The sequence below is a fragment of the Centropristis striata genome, chromosome 1 (assembly GCF_030273125.1).
Source record: "Centropristis striata isolate RG_2023a ecotype Rhode Island chromosome 1, C.striata_1.0, whole genome shotgun sequence".
Lineage (NCBI taxonomy): Eukaryota > Metazoa > Chordata > Actinopteri > Perciformes > Serranidae > Centropristis > Centropristis striata.
This window is the reverse complement of record NC_081517.1, coordinates 26,875,827-26,896,167: the sequence shown is the minus strand read 5'-3', so window position 1 is coordinate 26,896,167 and position 20,341 is coordinate 26,875,827. Positions and strand designations below refer to the sequence as shown.

The following is a 20,341-nucleotide window of genomic DNA, read 5'->3' as shown; positions in this document are numbered from 1 at the left end:
AACTTCAGGAAGCCTTCGTCTCTGTGTGGCTGGAGTGAACAGTGGGAACAACAGCAGCAACTGAATACAATTTCAGTGGCCATGCAAATATAAGATTTTAAGACACATTCAAAAATACATGAAGCTGTCTTTCAATTTTTAAAACATGCATCCAAACTGTTTCAGTCAAAATGTAGATATTTTCAGAGCTTATAATTAAAAGAAGAATTTGATATAAAAACAGTAATGGACTTTGATTGTATGAACCCTTTGTGACTGCAACTTTAAGTTTTCGGTGGGCTCGCCTCAGCAGAAATTTGAGAAAATAATTTTCAAAAACTGTAAATGTAATTGTTGTTTTTTTTTCCACACTACAGTATTACAGTTTAGTCTTCAGACACACGGGACAACTCTTTTCTAATTCATTATATATATTTTTTCCTATCTACTTTATAAATTGTGTGCATTGCACTATAAAAAATATTTCATACAGAAAATGTAAGGTGTTTATTAGTCTTTATTTTGACTATTGATAAAAGTGGATAAAATAACATAAGTGGATAAAGACTTTAGACCTATCAGCATACATGTTGTGACTGTCACAATAAATTAGAATATCATAGAAAAGTTGAATTATGTCAGTGATTCATTTCAGAAAGTGGAAATAACACATTATATAGATCCATTACACACAGAATGAAAAAGAAAGACATTTCATGTCTTAATTTATTTAATTTCTTCTAATTATACTGAGTATGGCTTACATTTAATAAAGACCTAAAATTCAGTGTCTCAAGAAAAATTGGAATATTACAAAAGACCAATTTTTTCCCCCTTAATTTTTTATTGTCAAAAATAATACATTGAATGACATGTTTTATAGACACACACAGGCAATAATACCACCCCCTCCCACCACCACCACCGATCAAAAGACCAATTTTAAAAAGTAGGTTTAATATGGAAATGTTGGCCTTGGAAAAGTATGTCCATCGACATGAGGCTCTTCAGGCCATCTGCAGTGGCCTGTGCTTGTGACAACAAAATTATGTGAAATAAAACAGTTATTTCTTTACATTTTAATGTTCATGTATCATTGGTGTAGGCCAAAAGCAATTTGTATTCCTCAGTTGAAAACATGAGTCACTTATACAGATGCATCTCAATAAATTAGAATATGATGGAAAAGTCCATTTCCAGTAGTTCAAGTCAAATAGCCCCAACCAAGTATTGAGTCATATAGATGGACATACTTTTCAGAGGCCAACATTTCCATATTAAACAGACTTTTTAAAATAGGTATTTTGTAATATTCCAAAAAAAATTGAGACAGTGAATTTTAGGTCTTCATTAAATGTAAGCCATAATCATTATAATTAGAATAAATTAAATAAATTAAGACATGAAATGTTTCATTGTGTTTAATGGATCTATATAATGTGTTATTTCACCTTTTTGAATTGAATTACTGACATAAATAAACGTTTATATGTTATTCTATTTTTTTTATATGCACCTGTATAAAACATTATTAAAAAGTTTTTAAATTTAAGTCAACTTAAATGCTTATGAAAGTCTACGGCTACGACTCAGTAGGCCGTTTTATCTTCATTGTAAGGCTGAAAATAAGGTTTGTGGCTCCAGTACGATATATTTTTTTTCTCTTTTTTTGGCCAACAGTGGCTCTTTTGCCCATAAAGGTTACCGACCCCTGGTTTAACCATTAACCTCCATGTCAGTTCTTCACATGCCTCAGCAGAAGGTGGCGGTAATGCACCTTCAATTTAAGAATTAAAAAGAAGAAGAAAAAGCTACCGGAAGCATGCGCTGCCAGTTTTGTAACAACGACAGTGCAGACAGCTGCGCTTTGAATGGAGCAAAACCCACTGGAGTTATTTAATTCACTGCTCTGTGTGGATCTTTTGCAACAGCATGGATCCGTCAGAGTCACAGGGGGCGGATGCTGCCGGACCCGGTCCAGAACAGAGCCCCAAACCCGAGCTTTCTGCAGCGATGCGGGCTAAAATCGAGCGGAACCGGCAGCAGGCGTTGATGCTCCGGCAAGCCCGACTGGCGAGCCGCCCTCTGTCCGCCGTGGAGGGCGCAACTTCGGCCAAAGTGTCCAAGACCATCGACTCCGGAGCCGGCTTCTTCATCGAGGACGAGGAGGACGGAGAGGAAGAGCAGAGGACCAGGAAGGTTGTGCATCCGCCAGGTGTGTGCACATTAAATAGGGTAACCCTACGAATTACTGCAATTCTTGGTCCATTGTATAATAATAAAACAACAACGTTTGGATTACTTCAACATCAAACATTGGGAATATGGCAATTTATACTTTTAAAAGTAGGTCAAAACTTCTTCTTTTCCTTTTGAAACCCCCCGAAATATTTTCAATGCACAATTAAATGCATTTTGCATTGACCCATATAAAAACAGCACTGGCACAAACTGCAGGTGTACTGTGTGTGATCTACAACATGTGAGAGGCTATTTCTTTGTGGAACTCTTTGTTGCTGCAGGTTTATAATCAAAGATCAGTGCATCGGTATCGCTTCATCAGTACTTTAATTATTTCAAAATTGCTATATTTTTTAAAGACATAATCAAAAATATAGATATTGTAACTTTAATCATTCTTTCAAAAGTAATCCAGGCTGATTACAGTTACTTATTCAATTTCATATCTCTAATACATGTAAACTGTGACTATCCAATGCTGTGTGTGTTTGGTGTGTGCATGCATGCTTTATTTACATCTGTGTGTTTTGTCTCCAGCTCCAGTGATCGAGCCGGAATACCTGGTGTGTGATGATTGTCAAAAGCCCTTTATGGACTCGTACCTCAGTAACAGCTTTGACCTGTCTGTGTGTGACAAGTGCAGGTAAGCAAACACACACACACACACACACACACACACACACACACACACACGCGCGCGCACACACGAACACACACACACATGCCCGCAAACTGCAGAAGGTGTTTGCTGCAGGCCAGGACATCCACAAAGTGAAACCTCTCTGAGCATGAAATCCAAATACAGTAGTTTATGCAGCTTTGGAAAAAGCACAACATGCTTGGAAAAAGTTTATTGTTTTGTTTTGTTGTTATTAATTCAGTTTCCCTCATTATGTGAAAGAATATGACACTGGGTTTTTGTTGTTGTATTGTGTCATTATTATGCAGCTTTGCACAGAATTCCTGTTCATGATGGAACAACCACTTTAACAATGCAGTACCAACAGTATTTTCAGTATTGTGTGCTAATTTTACATGGATTTAGCTACTACAAGTATGTCCTGTCATTAATGCAAGGTTGGGTTATATAATATACATAGTAATAGTAATGATAACATGGATTTTATGTCAGGCATGTAATTTTCTGGTAATTTAGTTCTCTCAAATCTTTGAGTAATAATTTAATAATAATTTGGTCTTAAATTAAGGTAGTGTTAAAATTTTCCAGGGTTATTAGAGGAGTTTTTCTGTTTCTCCTCAGGTTGTAACAATTTTATTTAAACAATCACATGACTGAAATCCATCAAATAAATAAGCATTGGGTGCTTGTTTTTCCCTCAGAGACAACGACGAGAAACATAAGCTGATCTCCAGAACTGAGGCCAAGCAGCAGTACCTGCTGAAGGACTGTGACCTGGACAAGAGAGAGCCTCCGCTCAGGTTCATACTGAAGAAAAACCCTCATAACCCTCGCTGGGGAGACATGAAGCTCTACCTCAAACTGCAGGTACTCGTTGGAAGGTGGAGACTGTGGGAACTACTGGATAACGTGCAGTCAATCTACATAATGAAAATCATATTAATTATTAATTTAAAATAAAGCAAGCTTTTATTGAAATTTTGCAATGTAGCTTTAAATTGGTCAGAAGATGTGTGGAATTGCACAAAAATATATATATTTTTAAGACCAATATACAAACAGCCAGCACTCAACAAGCTGTGAACAAACCAAATTAGTGATGAAACGATCATCAGAAGCTGATTTTCTATTTTCTGTAATTTTTAATTTAATAACTGGAATACTCTAATAGAAATAAGATATTTGAAGGCCTTGGAATATTTAGCATTTTTTTTTAACAATTGATAACTTTAGATCCATAAATAGTTCAATTATTCATTAAATTAATGGACTGCCCTCTCTTGGTCAATTAGTCAACAGATCAATCATTTTATGCTCACTCGACTAAGTCATTTTTTGTGATTTAATTCCAAAATGTACTCTGCTAAACACAGGATTTAAAATGCTACCTTTGCACTATTCTTTGTGGATAAACTCTCTTTTAATTGATAAAACTGTGTTTTAATGAGCCTTTGGGTACTTTGTATTTGTGTGTGTGATCCAGGTGGAGAAGAGATGTATGGAGGTGTGGGGTTCGGAGGAGGCCCTGGAGGAGGCCAAAGAGACGCGGGAAGAGAACAAAGAGGTGCAGAAACAAAAGCGCTTCAACAAGAAGGTCAAAGGTTGGTTTCCTATTTGATCCCAAATACCAAGTCGAGCATGTCCAAACCATTCTATAAAGGGCAAAGTAGCTGCAGGTTTTCTCAGTTTTTAAACAACATGTTGAGAGCTGTTTCCAGTGTTTGCATGCGAAGTGCAAATAAAACGAATCAGGTAAGCCATGAAATATGATTAAAACCACTCAAATATTGCTTTACCTGACTTAATGTTAGGATTAATGCTAATAAATAGCTAATTTAGATCACTCTACATGGACAGCAACTAACACTCACAACCTGATACCTTTATTACAAATTACATGAGAGCAAAAAATGTATATGTAATTATAAAATTTTTAAAGTTTATTTCGATCAATCCAACATTTACTTTTACCTGCCATGTTTCTGCATAATAAGACCTCAAGTCTCCAGTTATGTAAGTTTATCCAACTTGAGGGGCCGTTCATGTGAATATTCCCAGTCCGAAACTTGTTTTTATGATTATATAAATACTGTATCAATCTTTAAATAGCTGATTAGTCAAATCAGGTGCACTTTTGATTAGTTGGAACAAATATCTACATTCACAAAGCTCTTATGGAATAGTTTGGAATTTACACTTTATGTACACAACCACTTTTAGATTTGGAACAAGCATCATCTTCTTCATTAACTGTGTGTGTGTGTGTGTGTGTGTCTGTGTGTCTGTGTGTGTGTCTGTGTGTCTGTGTCTGTGTGTGTCAGAGCTGCGCAGGGCGGTGAGGAGCAGTATGTGGACAAAAGACACCAGTGCTCACCAGCATCAGTACGGACCGGAGGAGGTGGTGGATCCAGAGGAGGATCTCTACAAGAAAACTTGCACCACCTGTGGACATGAGCTCACCTACGAGAAGATGTAGGCACACACACACACCCACCAACACCAACACAACAAAGAGTACAAAGAGATGATATCTCTCACAGACCCTGGACCCCTCCAGCTGTATTCCTTTTTTCTACTGGTATTTATTAATGATACAGGTCCTGGTCACGTTCAAGGGGCCACATTTACTTACTGACCTCAGCTTCAACTGGAGTATATTATTAGCCTTTTTAATCAACTCCCTATTGCTACACTTCCTGTTTCTTTTGAAGCATTAAGAGGTTCCCTCTGGAAATGGGCAAATCGAGGAACTGAAACTTGAAAATACCGTCTTGCATAATACAGCGAATTGTGGTGCTGCTTAATGACTGAACAGAAAGGACCAGTAAGAATAAAACATTGCTGCCTTCTAGAAAAATAGTGAGTTTTGAGAAGTGATTGGTCCATCTTTTTGCTTGCAGACACAGATTCATCACTGGTACATGTGATGTGTTCACTGTTATCATGTCAGGTGCTAAGCTTCACTTTTCATCACCTTTGCAGCTTTATTTCACTCAGCAGCATTAGATTACATGTCATATTTCATTGTACATTAATAGATTCACAAACTATTGTTATTGAGGATGATTATCTATCATTATTCACACCATAACATCTCTTCTTCTTAAGTAATGTTTGATATTTGGTCTCAGCTGTCAGGAGACAAGCTGTCAATGTCAAAATAATCATGCTTCTATTTAAATTACAGTAAGACTGAGAATAATATCTTTGTAAAATGAATTTGTATGTCATGTAAAAGTTCTGTCTGTCTGTTTTTGAATCTACCATTCATCAGAACTGTTAAAATAAATTTTGTATTTTCAGACTTGATGGAGACTTTTTTGAAGTAGAATTGCAGACACGGCCCGATCCCAGTATCCCCATTTACAGACTTTGAGGCCTGTTCTTGTAAAGGGCGTGATCGTTTAGGGACTTTTCCTGAGTTTTTTTTTCCTGAGGTGATCAGCATGTCATATTAAATATACACAGAAATATGTCTCTTTTTTTCCAAGTCGAAAAAAAGCCCTTAAAGTGCTCAAATACAATTTCAGTTTGAACTTTCTCTGCGGCCTGGTTTCCTAAGAATAGCAATGTTAAATATTAAAGTCGAATCGATTTTGGAAGCAAAATTTGGAAATGTCACATTAAAGAAAATGTGAATTAGGGACGTTTTTATCAACTGGTCTAGAGCAAATAAACAAAGCTGCTTAAACCTATGTCAGATTATAGCAGTGTAATGTATTGCTGTAGGCTAATTCGTCAGTTAACAGTAGAAGAAATAGAGATTGCACAAGAGAAAAAAAACAACAATAAAGAGGTTACTAACTGGACAACTTTGGCCACACACGAGAAAACTGAGTATTCCAGAAAGTCTTGAAAGTCTGAATTGGATTCATTGGGCAAATTATAATTGATCTTTAATGTAAGCTCATCTTAATCAGCAGAACTGAAACAGCTGATCATGTGAGTTAAATGTTTGCTGCATCAGAACTTATTCGGAACAATGTCCCATTTAGCCATTAACTATTTTTCAAAAAAGACAAAAACCAACTCAAGCGAGCTTAATAACTTTGATGCACATTTTCAAAAGTTTTACTGAATTTTGGTGTTCCCAGCCAGCTTTTCTCATGTGCAGAGAAATTAGTTGATTTCTGATCAAAATGTATTCAATAGGCAGGTCAGGGTTGATGGATGGATCAAACACACAGGAAGTTCACCCAATACACCTCTCTTTGCATCCAGTGTGAAACTAAATTTCAACTTTGACACACTCATTTTAACCCAGACTGTGATCTTTTAGTACTTTTTAAAGACTTTAACTATGCGTTTAAAACTGAGACTATAATTACAGAGAAAGCAGAGAAAACATTGAGAAAGCAGCTTCGTTTTCTGAGAAATCGACTTTATGCTTTACTTACAAGGAATGAACAAACACTCATTTTCAAAGAAAGGCATTGTTTTAATACATTTAAAACAGTGAAGCATAATTGAACAGTATAATACAATATGGTGTTAAGATCGTACTCTCCTGCTTTCAAAGCTCCACAGCCTGACAGTTGAGATTGCTGTAAACTCCAGCAGTCTCGAGCTTGTAGAAAGCATCACAGTGCAAATCATTCTCTCCTGACATGTCCACAGAGACAATTTTAAACATCTCATGTGGAGGAATCAGCACTTCATCCTCGTCTGAGCTAAACTCTGAATAGTCCTTGAGGTAGGCGCCGAAACACGTGTGTATCTCAAAGCAGGTCCTCCGTCCGAACTGCCGCAGGTCTTTGTTGAGGGAGCTGGAGGCGAATGAGCCAAAGCGGATGGTCTGTCCCAACTCCCCGCAGAAGAGCAGGTTGCTTCTCCGATAACTGGTGTGGCAGCTTCTCTGGTTGACCTTTAGGAGCCGGATGGCGTCAGACAGCAGGAAGTGGAGGGCGTGGAATTCAAATGAGGTCTTGTAGGAAGCCCTCCCCCTACGGACTGCTTGGTTTAAGCCGTCGTATGACCCTGCTGTGTAGGCGCACAGAGCCTTGAAGTGATTCAAGGACAGGCGGTCGTAGACGTCCTGATTCTGCATGGCTTTGAGGGCACATAGTTTAGTGTATGTGGAGTTCAGACCTTCCCTGGTGCTCCTCGGGAGGTAGTGGCGTTTCACTTTGATCAGCATCTTCTCGGAGCAGCTGTAATACATGTCGTCGATGGAGTCGGGAAACAAGCTCAGAGGGATTCTGATGAGCCTGGACAGACCTGATGGGACACACGCTGAAGCACAAGATGCCTTCAGTGAGACGGCCTGAATGGATGTAGTCTGAACATTTACAGGATGCACCTTTTGGACTTGAGGGGTCGTCAAAAGGGCCTTTATGGTGTCTTGTTCAGGCAACTATAGAGAAATAAGAACAAGTAGCTTAACTGACATTCTGGCCACATTGATTCAAGTGGTAGGGGACAGGGACAGTTCAGCCTTAATTTAATTCAAATTCAAATTGCACCTGCATTGCTATTTATCAGTCTGTTGGCGATATCGGCCGCCGAGATGTTTGGCTTCTCTTGAATATGATGGAACTAGATGGCAATCAGCTTGTGGTGCATAAAAAAAATGTATTTCCAGAAATCGTGACCTGGTTGCTCAACATAATCCACATATCTTGGATAAGCAGTTTCATGTAGGAACTATTTTCTTTCTATAAGAGCCAGATAGATCTATTGGTTGACCAATATCATCGGTCGATGTAGGCCTGTCACACGTATCCGTATCTAATGGTGTCGGTGTACATATTGTCCGATATGAAACCTTTTCTACAATATATAATACAGAGTCGCTTGGGGGGATTTAGAAATGATATTAGCCATTTATTCTGGTTTTATTTCCTCTTTTTTTTTAATTATTATTTTTTTTAATTTTTGTCATATGAACATACAGTCCTAATGTTTATATAGCTATTTTATATCCATTTTTTCTTTTTCAGTAGTAATTTCTAGGAATGTTAAATATTCTTTAATTATGTTATTTTTCTAAGAAGGTAGCCTACTAAGTATTATGCAAAGTCATATCAGTGCAAATTCAGCACATAATCCACATTTTCATTATATAGCTCAAACATGCCCTACTTTCTATTTTTGTTCCTTCATGAAATTATATTAATATATTCTTTACTACTAATATCCAAGTATTCCATCACTCACACAACTCACACCAAAACAATCTAGATTAACAAATAGAATAAAATGAAAGACTTATTTTTCATTTTGGGGTGAACTGTCCCTTTAACACAATAGTTGCATTTATTTTTTCTTCAGCATGTCAGTCAGGATGCAGCGCTGCAGTTTGGGAGATTTTTAGCTACATCTTTATGGAGTTTACAATGAAATACTAGCATTTAGCAGATCACTTTTGTCTGTTCCAGTTTATTTTTAACACTGAATACAGTTGAATCTAAGTACTTTATGGACAGACAAAGAAAGAATAAAGGATTATAGAAGAAGGTTTTAAAGGGAAACTTCAGCAATTTCGTACTTGCAAGTGACAGATTAGAAAAAATAAATGAAGTAGATGAAACCATTTGACTAGCAAGGATCAAATAATTAAATTTTTATGTGTAAGACAATCAGCATGTTACTGTATGTATCGATTATCTTACCATCTTTGCGCTCAGAGGTCTGATCCTCACACAGAGGCAGCAGAGGAAGACAAACATCTGCAGACTATCCTTGAACATGATGAAGATACCTAAAAAACAAAAGAAAAAGGCATTTATCTGTCCTGTTTATTTCTGGATTTTAATAAACGGACCTTTAAGTGAATAATGCATCACAATCAGATTAGAAATCCATTTTAAAAAAATCAAACCAACCCTTTTCACTCATGCCATGCCCAATTATAAAAATCTATTTACAACATATTAATTATGCACTAAAAATCTAAATCTGAAACAATAATAATCTTACCAGGTAACAGTGCAGCAGATGTTGTGACTGTCAGAGCTAGCGAGGACTTCGGTCTGTCTGATGCCACTCATCTCTCCTTATATCAGAGCAGGGTGAGGTCAGTCATGTACTTACCAAGAATTTTCCCAGAATATTTTTAGGCAGTCAGCAAAACACTTTCTTTCCACTTCATGACTCACTTTCAAAAGATGGAAGTTGCAGTGTCAAAGGGTTAGTTTGCCCAAATTCCAAGAAAAATCATTTACTTTCTTTTTCACTCTTCAAGCATGATTCACCCATGCAGATAGTTTTGTTACTTGCATGCGGAGAGAATTAAAACTGCTGAAAATGCTTCTGTAATGACAATGCATTTTTTTAATCACTGAAATGCCTTCAGCATCAGGAAGCTGCTACTTTTTAATAGCCATTGTAAATCTCAGATATAACAAAACCTTAAAATATATACATATCTGCAGGTATTGGTGTTAATTAGAAGAGTTTAACCTTAAAGAGGTGAGGATCCAAGCCCATAAAAAGGGTTATTTTGTCTTTTATTTCCATTGGGCTATTCCGCAATACCAATGTTATTTAGACTCAGAAGCAATGTCATTTACATTTGTTGATCCTAAAGCAATATACTATCACCCATTGTCATATTTTAAATATTTTTATTGGGTCATCAGTGAAACCAAAAGTGTGTTTTGACCCAGGTTGACCAATTAATCCAAAACATTTTTTAAAACATTTAGTCTTCTGTTTAGACATGCTTAAAGTTTAACCTAAAACAAAAAGCCAATTTACTTGGTATTAAAAATTGAAAATTTTAACTACAGAATTAATCTAAATTTGGATTATTTGTTACAGTTACAAAATATATTGATTTTGCTTAAGAGCTTTGTAAAGTAAAAAAAGTTGGGCATTATGTGAGGATTTACTCCAAGACATTTTTATACATTTTTCAACAAAATGTTAAGTATTTCATTAACAAAAGTGTTGCAGGAATGACCTCAATAACCCAGTTGTGGTTAAACAGTCAGCCACCTGTACGACCTCAACTAGGTCAGCTATATGAACCAATATCTGGGCCATTTTTCCTTCTGCATTAGAAAACCCAACAAGACCACCTGGACAGCCCACATGCCCCAAAAATAGGAAATATCATAAAAATTAATGCCATAAACACCCAATGTGACATATATGTCACGTTACAGATCTTTGACACTTAGGGGTAGTATTTTTTAAAAACATCAGAAATGTGTTCTATGTGCTCCACTTGGTTGGCGCTTTAAAAAGGGATCCAAAGTTATTGCTGGTTACATAAAAAGTAGTCTGACAGCCAGGAGGGGGCGTTTAGTTATCGTGGCAAAAATCCTTGTCCTGAGTAAGCAAAATTCCTCACTTAAGTGAAATTTGCATTTTATGGAAGTCAAAACTGGAACCAACTTTTCTGAGAATCACCAACATGGTGAATCCTTAATTTGGCAAGTTCCTTTGACAACTTAACTTAACCCATAAGGACCCACGGTGACACGGGTGTCACAAACATTTTAAATGTCCTAGAATCTCCCACATTCAGCTTTATGCTTGACCTAAACTCATTAAGTCCCTAATAATAAGTGACACATACTCAACACCCTGGTGTGGTGGTCATGTGACTGTCATGTGACTGTGACAAGCAGTGACTTCTCCAAAATGTGGTGACTGGAAACAGAAATGTGAAAACGTAGCTAATTTCAAAAGCTTATTTTTTGTTACTTGGCTAAGTTAAAACCCATTTAACAATTCTAATCCATTAAAAAGGTGTCCTTTATTGCATTTAACCTATTCTGACCAAATTTCCTGAACAAATTTATATAAAACAAGCTGTGACATATACGTCACATTGGGCTTTTTACCTAAAAATCGTCATGAAAACTTGATGTGACGTATTTGTCACAATAACAAAAATGGTAATAGGCCACTCAATTATTTTCACTTTTTCAATTATTTTTGAATTAATATATGCTCTGCTGTTCAATTTAAAGTACATTTGATTAAATATAAACAAAAAACAATCCTATATATTAGCCTGATCTCCTCCTGTGCAGTTGAGCCTCAGGACAAAGCTCAGCGCTGGAGCAAATCAGACAAGACATTAGTGGAGGTCAACAGGACGCACATTTTAAAGAAGTACAACACTTTCATGGGTAGGGTAGACTTCCTTGATGCATGTGTTACAAAATCCAAGAACCACTTGAGGTCACGGAGGCGGTACCTCTACCTGTTCTGGCAAACCATCATGTTAGGCCTTGTTAATGCATGGTTGATCTACCACCATGACTTTAAATGACCTAGTGTTGTTGTGATGGCTGTATTTGTATTTAATTGTAATGATAACTGTGTTTAAATGTTGTAAATTGTCTCTTTCTATGCTGCTTTTCTTGGCCAGGTCTCTCTTGGAAAATAGTTTTTTTTTTTTAAATCTCAACGAGACTTTTACCTGGTTAAATAAAGGATATATATAGTGTCCCAAAGCCAATGAAACAAAGCAGCTTCCAGAGGTTGCCACTTGTCTCATTCTTTGGCAGGCACAAAGAGGCCACCCATCACTTGACACCTCAGCTCCTCCAATACTGCCCAAGAGACTTTGTGTCGGAGTTTCAGATGTAGTTCGCACCGACCAGGTTGCACACTGGCCTGTAAAAATTTCATAAGTGTGACCACTGCAAATTCTGTAAAATGAATGCAACCAACACCCTTTGCTTCACTGAGGAAAAAAAGTTGCTTCAAATCTTACCTTTTGGCCTAGGCTAAACTGCCGAAGATGCTTAATAGATGTAAGAACTGAGAAAAATTGTTCAAATGTGGTGCTGATTATTCAAAAGTTGTGTTTCCCTTCAGCATGTTTTGTTTTTTTAGCACCATGTATGTTTTCTCAAATACATAAGTGTGTTTTTCAGTGTTCTACAGCAGCTTGTTGAGAAGCCATCAAATGAGGCAGTGTTATATCAATTTTATTGATTTATTATTTAAAAACAAATCTGAAATGGAATTTTTTGTCTAACAGCACTATTAAAGTCACAATTATATGTTATTGAGATGAAAACAAGGCAAATTGTTATTTATTCATTTATAATTTTGTTCCTTAACAAATCTGAAAAATTTGTTGTTAAACAGCACTATTAATTTCACAATTTGTATATATGTTGTAGAGATGCAAAGAAAAAGGCAAATTTGTGTTTGTGAGCAGAAAATGTGTTTATTCATTTAAAAATAGGAAATATAAAAATTAATGCCATAAACACCCAATGTGACATATATGTCATATTACAGATCTTTGACACTTGGGGTAGTATTTTTTTTTTTAAACATCAGAAATGTGTTCTATGTGCTCCACCTGGTCTGTGGTATATCCCCCATAATTTTCCTTCAAGGATTTCTGGGTCCGGGTTTGGGAAAAAAAATAAATGAACAGCAAATGTAATTTATCAAAGAAATACTTTTGATTTTGTTATAAAGTGCAGTAATTGTAGACATTTCAGGTCTACACAAAAGGTCAGTGTTAGACATTTTTTATTTGTTAATGTCAGATCATGAAATACACTTTTTGAAATACAGAATTTACAATACAACCTTTATTTACTTATTTAAACAAGAATTAAACACAATAGTAGAGTTTAAAATTCAAAGGTTCTCTGGACATCACTGGTCTTAAATACAAATGCATCCTCTGTACTGTCGACCGTTACTCCACCAACGTCACCCTGGAAGAAGAAACAAGTGTTTTTCAAATACAAAGACATTACATTTGAGCCCTTTTACAGATATGGAATAGACCTAAAGCAAAGTTTCCATGATTTTCACAAATTTACCTAGATGTAAAGCTGTGATTGAGAGAAGAAAAAAATAATCCATTTAATCACAAAACCTGACTCCTGTAGAGAGTGTCTTGTGTTTGGCTACTTACATCACTAAAGTACTTCTCTATGAGGGAATGAGCAGCCTGGTACACCGTTTCATTGTCGTGGTTCTGCAACATCTCGATGCGGTCCAGTCCTCCCAGCTCTTCAACCAACAGGCTGAGTTTCTCCGTCTCACCGAGCTTGTCTGCTGCCTGAAATGGGCGACATGAGTTTTAGTTGCCGTACGTGACTTCAAACTGCAGCAAGTTTAGGACTAATTATGTGGAAAAAACCTGAACATTTCCTCTCACCAAGAAGATGTTGTTGATGGCATCCATTATGACCAGAATGACTTTCGAGTCTTTGACCTGCAGCAGGTTGATGATTGCCTCCAGGGCCCCGCTCTGCACCAGAGAGACCACCTGCTCCACAGTGCCCCCGCTGGTGAAGTTTGTCACTGCCCACACTGCCTCCCTTTGAGTTTTGAAGTCTCCCTGAAAGAGTGTTTGAGCAGCTGCTTCTCACATAACATTTGGCACCGTTCAGTGGAAGTTAGGAAAGTTGTCCCTGCTTGAATCAGTATTACAAGACAACAAAATTAACCCTATTGCACCACTTTATAAAAAGGCTGCTTTGAGGTTTTTAGGACAAAAATGTTGCGTCAAAAACAATTTTCCACCTTTACCAAGTTGAATCTTTTAGCCAATTTCAGTCCTGATCATAACTACCTACTGGTCATTCTCAGGGTTTTTTTAACCTTTTATTAAAAAGACCACCATTTAGAAAACTCAATTTTTTACTAAATGTGGGTAATTAAGGGTCTGAGTGTCTGGAGCTGAGGTTAAATTTCCATAATAGGAAAGTGTTGGACAAAAGGTTTAAGAAAAAAGAACCCGAAACTACAGTACAGATGTCCGTTTGGACAAAAAGTCCAGAATGTCATGATCTACTCACATTTCTGAGCTGTTCAACCAGAGGTGGGAGCAGGCCGCAGGTGATTAGCTGTTGTATTTGCCTACATGGTCCTGCAGCGATGTTGGACAGTGCCCACGCAGCCTCCTTTTGCACACTGGCCTTCGGGTGCCTCATCAGGTTAGGTAGGACTTTCAGAACTCCCGCTTCAATTGCTGCCTGAGTTTGCGTGTCTGAACCACTCACTATGTTCCCAATTGAGCGGAGAGCTGGGGTCTTCAGGACAGACAGGCAACTGATTAAATTTACTATAGGTAGTGAATGAGATTACTTGCTTGAAAAGGAGGTTTAAAAGGGGGAAGTGGCCATGCTTTGCTCAGGTCAATCACAATACATAGCACTAAAGCAGTGCATATCTGACTGTAGTGTCAGATGTAAGAATGGCAGTTTATTTGATGTCTTTTTCACTTTTAAGTCCAGATGTTTATAGTGGCATTTTATGATGTGATTGAGAGCATTGGGGGGGGTTGAAGGATCTAAGAACACATTACCATGACACTGAGCTCCTCGTGGCTCATGAGCTCCACCAATCGAGAGACAATGCCAGTTTTCACTACAACATCAATACGGTCATTGTCACCGTCTGACAGGTAGGAGATTGCCCAGCATGCATCAGACAAGATGTCCTTATCACTGAGATGGAGCAGCTGGATCAGAGAGGGAAGCACCTGAAGAAAGGACAGTTGCAGCACATTAGTCATCTAGGTGATAGGACATTCATTATGAGCTGTGATTTCACTCACCTGCAGGACTGCAGACAAGGGTGGAAATGGATTCTTATTTCGACACAAGTTGGATAATGTCCATGTCAGGTTACGCAGATAGCCAACCTGGAGTGGTAAAATCATTATGACCAACAGGACTATACAGCAGGAAAGTTTTGACTTCTGCCTGACAGCTGAGGAAAGGTAATGGGGAACTGTATTATAGAGCAGTTTATATATGGAAAGTACTAATTCATGTGAAAAAATGCAAAGGATGAAAATACCTTTATTACCCAAAAGGGAGCTGCATGAATGCAATGCTGTGGATAAACACTGTCCATAACTTTACATTTAACAGTATCTGCCTGATTGGAGAAGTCCATATTTGTTATATATATTATATATTTGGATATCAGGCTTTCTATTGGTAAATGCCAAAAACAGCTTTTAGAGAAAATGTGAGCTTCCAAATGGCATTCAAGTCAGCAGCAGTCACTAGTTCATCTGTGTCTTGAGGCTAGCAGTGTGAGGCTACATTAGCATTACACAGCCAAATGAAGTGTTGCAAGTTTGGAAGCATTTTTACACAACTTCCATTGCAATGTAAATCTGTAGTTTTGACAAGAGGCACATTGCTGAGGTCAGAATAAAATAGGATCCATGTAAATTAACCTACAGGTTAAAAAAAAAAAAAAAAAAAAAAAAAAGTAGGTTCGGTTAATCAACCTTTTCAGGTTTTGTATTGCAAAGCATTTTGATTTAAAAGCAATTTCCCCCTGACCCTTTAACTTATCAAACTCAAGTGAAATTGAAACAGACCTCAATAGTTGGGAGCTGTTTGACTTACTGGTGTGTCTGGGGAGATGCGAGCCAGTAAGGCTGGGACAACATTGCACTCAATCAGGACGTCTCGATAAGCTGGGCCGTCACCTGTGAAGTAGAGGGGTCACAGTGAGCAATGTAGGTTCAGTGTAAACACGATTTATGTTTCAGCAGTACACACAAACTAACATTTGTAGAACATGAACCCCAGTGACCTCAGCACTTTTACAATCCAGGTTAATGGTCCATGATGGGCAACTACAAGCCATTTCTAGAAAATGATAGCAACATTAATTCAAATTAACATTTTACCTGCAATGTTTCCAAGAGCCCAGACCGCTTGTTCACTGATGTGCAACATCGGTGAAGCCAGCAAGCTGATGAAAGCTGGTACAGCCCCATGTTCCACCACCTGAGACACAAATACTATTTGAACTTACAAGAAAACCAAGATTTTGTTCCATTTAGCTAAAGTCTGTTCAAGTTTAAAGAGGTTATAGATATAACCTCATGCACCCATCCTCTCAAGAATCATGGCAACCTGTTCCCGTCAAATGGCATTAGTATTGTTAAACACCAGGCAACCTGCACTTCAGTACGGTGTTCACACCTGTTGAGTATGCCAGGATGTTCCAGAGGCGATGTTTGTAAGGGCCCAAGCTGCTTCAAACTGCAGAGTCGGCTCATCATCCATAGACAGGAAGGACACGAAGCGGGACAGCAGACCTGCATCTATGATCTCCTTCAGAGGAGGGTTACGCTCCTGAGACAGCAGCTTCCTGCGTGAAATAGTGTTAGAAAACTTAAAATGGTCATTGTTGCGTCAAAAACAATTTTCCACCTTTACCAAGTTGAATCTTTTAGCCAATTTCAGTCCTGATCATAACTACCTACTGGTCATTCTCAGGTTTTTTTTAACCTTTTATTAAAATGGTCATTCAAATTGAATTATGTGGCTGTATCTGGGGCCTCCACATCAAGTCCTCTACCACTGATCATTTTAAAATCAACTCAGACTCATTACTTGTTTAATTTAGTCCAAGGTTGCCCCATGGCTTTCTGTCAAGTCTTCACAATACTTAATTTTAACATCTTACCCTTTTAAATAAAAGAAAACACTTTGTCAGCTTTTAAATGGGCTTTATAATTCATGACTTGCATTTAAAATATTGCCCATATAAAAGTGAGCATAAAATGCACTATTGTTACAGTCCTCTTTGAAGAATGCCCCATTTATTAAGATTTTGTATCAAACTTAGTGATGCATTAATATGTTCATTGTTTTAGCTGGTAAGTAGGATATTGTTGGTGCAGTTTAACCTATAATAAATCATATTTTATCAGGTGATTGAACTAAGGCAATTGTCTTTCAATTATCCTGTGTAACTAATCACCGCTTTATACAGACAACAGGTATGCTCACCTGGCTGCCTGACAGCCTCTGGTTTGGGACTCCTTGCAGTCGGAGTTTACGTCTTTTATGATTGTCTCGATGGGTAAAAAGGCCACCTAAATGACACAGACACCGTTAAAGGCTGCACTACTTAAAAAAAAAAATCGTTAAAAAGGTTTCTGCTAACTGACCATCTCGTTGGAGATGTAGTCAGGAGAGAGCGCCTCCTCGTCCGGGAGAGACGACAGCGTTATGTTTCTTCTCTTCAGGAAACTTTCATTCTTGTTAGCTTTGCGCAGCTCCACGCACTCAGAGATCCTTTTCTCTCGAAGTTTCTGAAAAGGGTCGAGATGCAGTATTGATTAAAGTATTACTACTTATGATATGACAGTTAAAAATCAACTTACTGCTGGATCCTTCCCCTTGTTTTTGAATTTGGAGAGCCGCTCCTCAACAACGCTTTTGGTGGGCATGGTGTACCTTTACGCACGGGGTAAGGTACTCTCTGTTTGACTCAGACTGATGAAAACTTAATGAAACCTTCCGCAGGGAGCTTATAAACCGGACAGCCAGCTCAGGTGGATCTAATTAGCTGTGATTGTTTCGCGTGCAGCTGTGCGCGTTTCATCAAGTAACCCTTCAGCTTCACGGTTTAGCAAAATCTCTGTGGACCCCTTCCTCTGCATTATATGTTTAAAGAGAATGACATTTTTGTATTACTCGTTATGAATGACGTTTTGTCATATCATATTTATGATCATAATGTAGCTTGTCTAAACTGGAAAAAAGTTTGGTGATCAGTAATAATAATAATAATAATAATTATAATAATAAAATTAGCAGATTAAAGTGCAATTGTTTAAAAAAAAAATTGAATGGGTGTGAACTGCAACCTGCGCCTAGAACAGCATTTCTTTCAGATATTTTAGCGCCACCTACAGGTTAAATTATCAATGCTACAGTATCCCCATCTGTACTTTTTGTTTGTGATTCTTGTTTTGTGTCTGGGGAAATTACTCAGGCCGTGGCGGAGTTAACTGATGGAAATAAAAGACATCAATATCCTATGGCATGCAGGGAGAATAGAAACTCATATTTAATGGATTTGGTTAGCATATAATAATGCAGAGATGAGATAACAGAGTTCTTCTGAGTCGGGATTTGAAATGTCTATCCAGTGGTTACTAGCAATCATATTGACTTGTGTCATGTGCTGTACCTAATGCACTACCATTCATAATGGTTAGAAGAAGTGAAAAGATTAATAGATTAATATTAGAGTTCCTAACTGTGACAAAATAAGCATCTTAAAACTAAAAATACTCCAAAATAATCCAAACAGGTGAGACTCAAGAGAATTGTATCCAGCTGGATAAAAATTAAAATCTACCGAGACTCAAGACACCCACAGGTTTGTAAAACTCTTACAACTACGTCTTTTTTTCTTTTTCTTTTTTTTACGTTAAAAGTGTGAGTATAATCAAAATGATTGTCGGCAATGTTTGTCTACTTGAGCCTTATTTAATAAAGCTTTTTTTTTAAGTGAATTGCACCCGCGTTAATTTAAAGCCACTGCTCGCTTTTAGTCAGGACATTGAACACGATATTGCTGAACGTGTTGGATTAAACATAGGCTACATGACACTTATAATGGGTGATTTGAGTGTTGTTGTTGTTGTTGTTGTTTTTTTTTGTCTTTTTTGACAATTAAGGAACATTACAACCATGAGGTCAGACCAAAAGGGATTGCAAGAAACAAATGTCACGAAACAGGAGAAATATTAGTAAAATATTAGTAAAAAAAATAAAAATAATAATTAAAAAAAAGAAAAAGAGGTACATACATTGGTCATGCAGAGAGTACGAAGTACATAAAGTCTGTGCATTCACATTTACATTTACATTTAGTCATTTAGCAGATGCTTTTATCCAAAGGGACTTACAGGAAGAATAAAAGCAAACAATCATGGTATAGTGCAAAAAGAGCTATTAGTGCATCAATAAGTGCTAGTGACAATTCTTTAAGGAGTAGAATTATCGTGTGGTGCTAGGAAAGAAGATGCTCTCTGAAGAGATGGGTCTTCAGGAGGTTTTAAAGGTAGAGAGGGACGCCCCTGCTCTGGTAGGAACTGGCAGTGTGTTCCACCAGCGGGGAACAAGAAATGCAAAGGGGGGGCAGAGCCAGGCGCCATTCATTGGAAGAGCGCAACGGTCGTGAGGTAGCATATGTCTGAATCAGGGCGTTCAGGTAGGTAGGAGCAGTACCGTAGACAACTTTATAGGCCAGCATTAGAGATTTGAATTTGATGCTTTGGGCTGCAACAGGTAGCCAGTGGAGCTCAATGAGCAGCGGTGTGCATGTGACCTTTTTGGCTGGTTGTAGACCAGGCGCGCCGCCGCGTTCTGGATCATCTGAAGCGGTTTTATTGTGCAGGCTGGCAGGCCTGTCAGGAGGGATTCACTGATAATGATTTTAAAAAATCAAATTGATAGTTGTACATTCATCAGGCTGTCAGGGCCATGGCCTTAAAAACATATCTGCCCTGAGGCCACGGTGGCCTAGATGCCCCGCCCGCACTGCCCCAGTTGGTTTTGCGGTTTGCTAGTCTGCCTCTTTCCGGTCAATACAGCTTTGACACCTGCGACTTTTGAGGAAAAAAGCATCATTACATTACATTACATGTCATTTAGCAGACGCTTTTGTCCAAAGCGACTTACAATAAGTGCATTCAACCTGATGGTACTAGACATAGACCATAGGAATCAAGTAAGTACATAACTTTAAGAGCTAACTGTCATCGCTAAAGGAGTG

At 37.8% G+C, this 20,341-nt stretch overlaps 3 protein-coding genes across 4 annotated transcripts; 1 reads left to right on the top strand and 2 right to left on the bottom strand.

Annotated features, from left to right (window-relative positions):
• The first annotated feature begins 1,820 nt into the window (after positions 1-1,820).
• Positions 1,821-6,331, top strand: xpa (xeroderma pigmentosum, complementation group A). 2 transcript variants are annotated; one of them, XM_059328448.1, is made up of 6 exons: positions 1,821-2,194; positions 2,758-2,863; positions 3,562-3,727; positions 4,344-4,461; positions 5,182-5,332; positions 6,164-6,331. In XM_059328448.1, exons 1-6 carry the CDS (start codon positions 1,912-1,914, stop codon positions 6,234-6,236), a joined length of 897 nt encoding a protein of 298 aa, XP_059184431.1. In that variant the 5' UTR covers positions 1,821-1,911; the 3' UTR covers positions 6,237-6,331. The 2 variants fall into 2 exon arrangements, with proteins under 2 accessions (XP_059184431.1, XP_059184440.1); XM_059328457.1 differs by having other exon boundaries at positions 5,182-6,164.
• Positions 6,332-7,301: 970 nt separating this feature from the next.
• LOC131973462 (NAD(P)(+)--arginine ADP-ribosyltransferase 2-like) lies at positions 7,302-9,549 on the bottom strand. Its single transcript, XM_059335471.1, has 2 exons — positions 9,472-9,549; positions 7,302-8,213 (listed from the first exon to the last, which is right to left on the bottom strand). Exons 1-2 carry the CDS (start codon positions 9,547-9,549, stop codon positions 7,374-7,376), a joined length of 918 nt encoding a protein of 305 aa, XP_059191454.1. The 3' UTR covers positions 7,302-7,373.
• Positions 9,550-13,292: 3,743 nt separating this feature from the next.
• Positions 13,293-18,094, bottom strand: kpna7 (karyopherin alpha 7 (importin alpha 8)). The gene is made up of 12 exons (XM_059339519.1): positions 17,937-18,094; positions 17,721-17,864; positions 17,560-17,645; positions 16,747-16,915; positions 16,449-16,548; positions 16,162-16,244; positions 15,354-15,440; positions 15,102-15,278; positions 14,593-14,826; positions 13,950-14,132; positions 13,704-13,850; positions 13,293-13,500 (listed from the first exon to the last, which is right to left on the bottom strand). The coding sequence occupies exons 1-12, from the start codon at positions 18,000-18,002 to the stop codon at positions 13,414-13,416; spliced, it is 1,563 nt and encodes a 520-aa protein (XP_059195502.1). The 5' UTR covers positions 18,003-18,094; the 3' UTR covers positions 13,293-13,413.
• Positions 18,095-20,341: the final 2,247 nt, after the last annotated feature.

Coding starts and splice junctions, on each gene's coding strand:
- LOC131973462 (XM_059335471.1), bottom strand. CDS start 9,549: ATGTTCAAGGATAGTCTGCAGATGTTTGTCTTCCTCTGCTGCCTCTGT. Junction 8,214..9,471: donor GACCTCTGAGCGCAAAGATG/GTAAGATAATCG, acceptor ATTTCTCTATAG/TTGCCTGAACAAGACACCAT.
- kpna7 (XM_059339519.1), bottom strand. CDS start 18,002: ATGCCCACCAAAAGCGTTGTTGAGGAGCGGCTCTCCAAATTCAAAAAC. Junction 16,916..17,559: donor AGAGGCTGTCAGGCAGCCAG/GTGAGCATACCT, acceptor TATTTCACGCAG/GAAGCTGCTGTCTCAGGAGC. Junction 16,549..16,746: donor CATCCTGGCATACTCAACAG/GTGTGAACACCG, acceptor TTTGTGTCTCAG/GTGGTGGAACATGGGGCTGT.
- xpa (XM_059328448.1), top strand. CDS start 1,912: ATGGATCCGTCAGAGTCACAGGGGGCGGATGCTGCCGGACCCGGTCCA. Junction 2,195..2,757: donor GAAGGTTGTGCATCCGCCAG/GTGTGTGCACAT, acceptor TTTTGTCTCCAG/CTCCAGTGATCGAGCCGGAA. Junction 5,333..6,163: donor GAGCTCACCTACGAGAAGAT/GTAGGCACACAC, acceptor TTGTATTTTCAG/ACTTGATGGAGACTTTTTTG.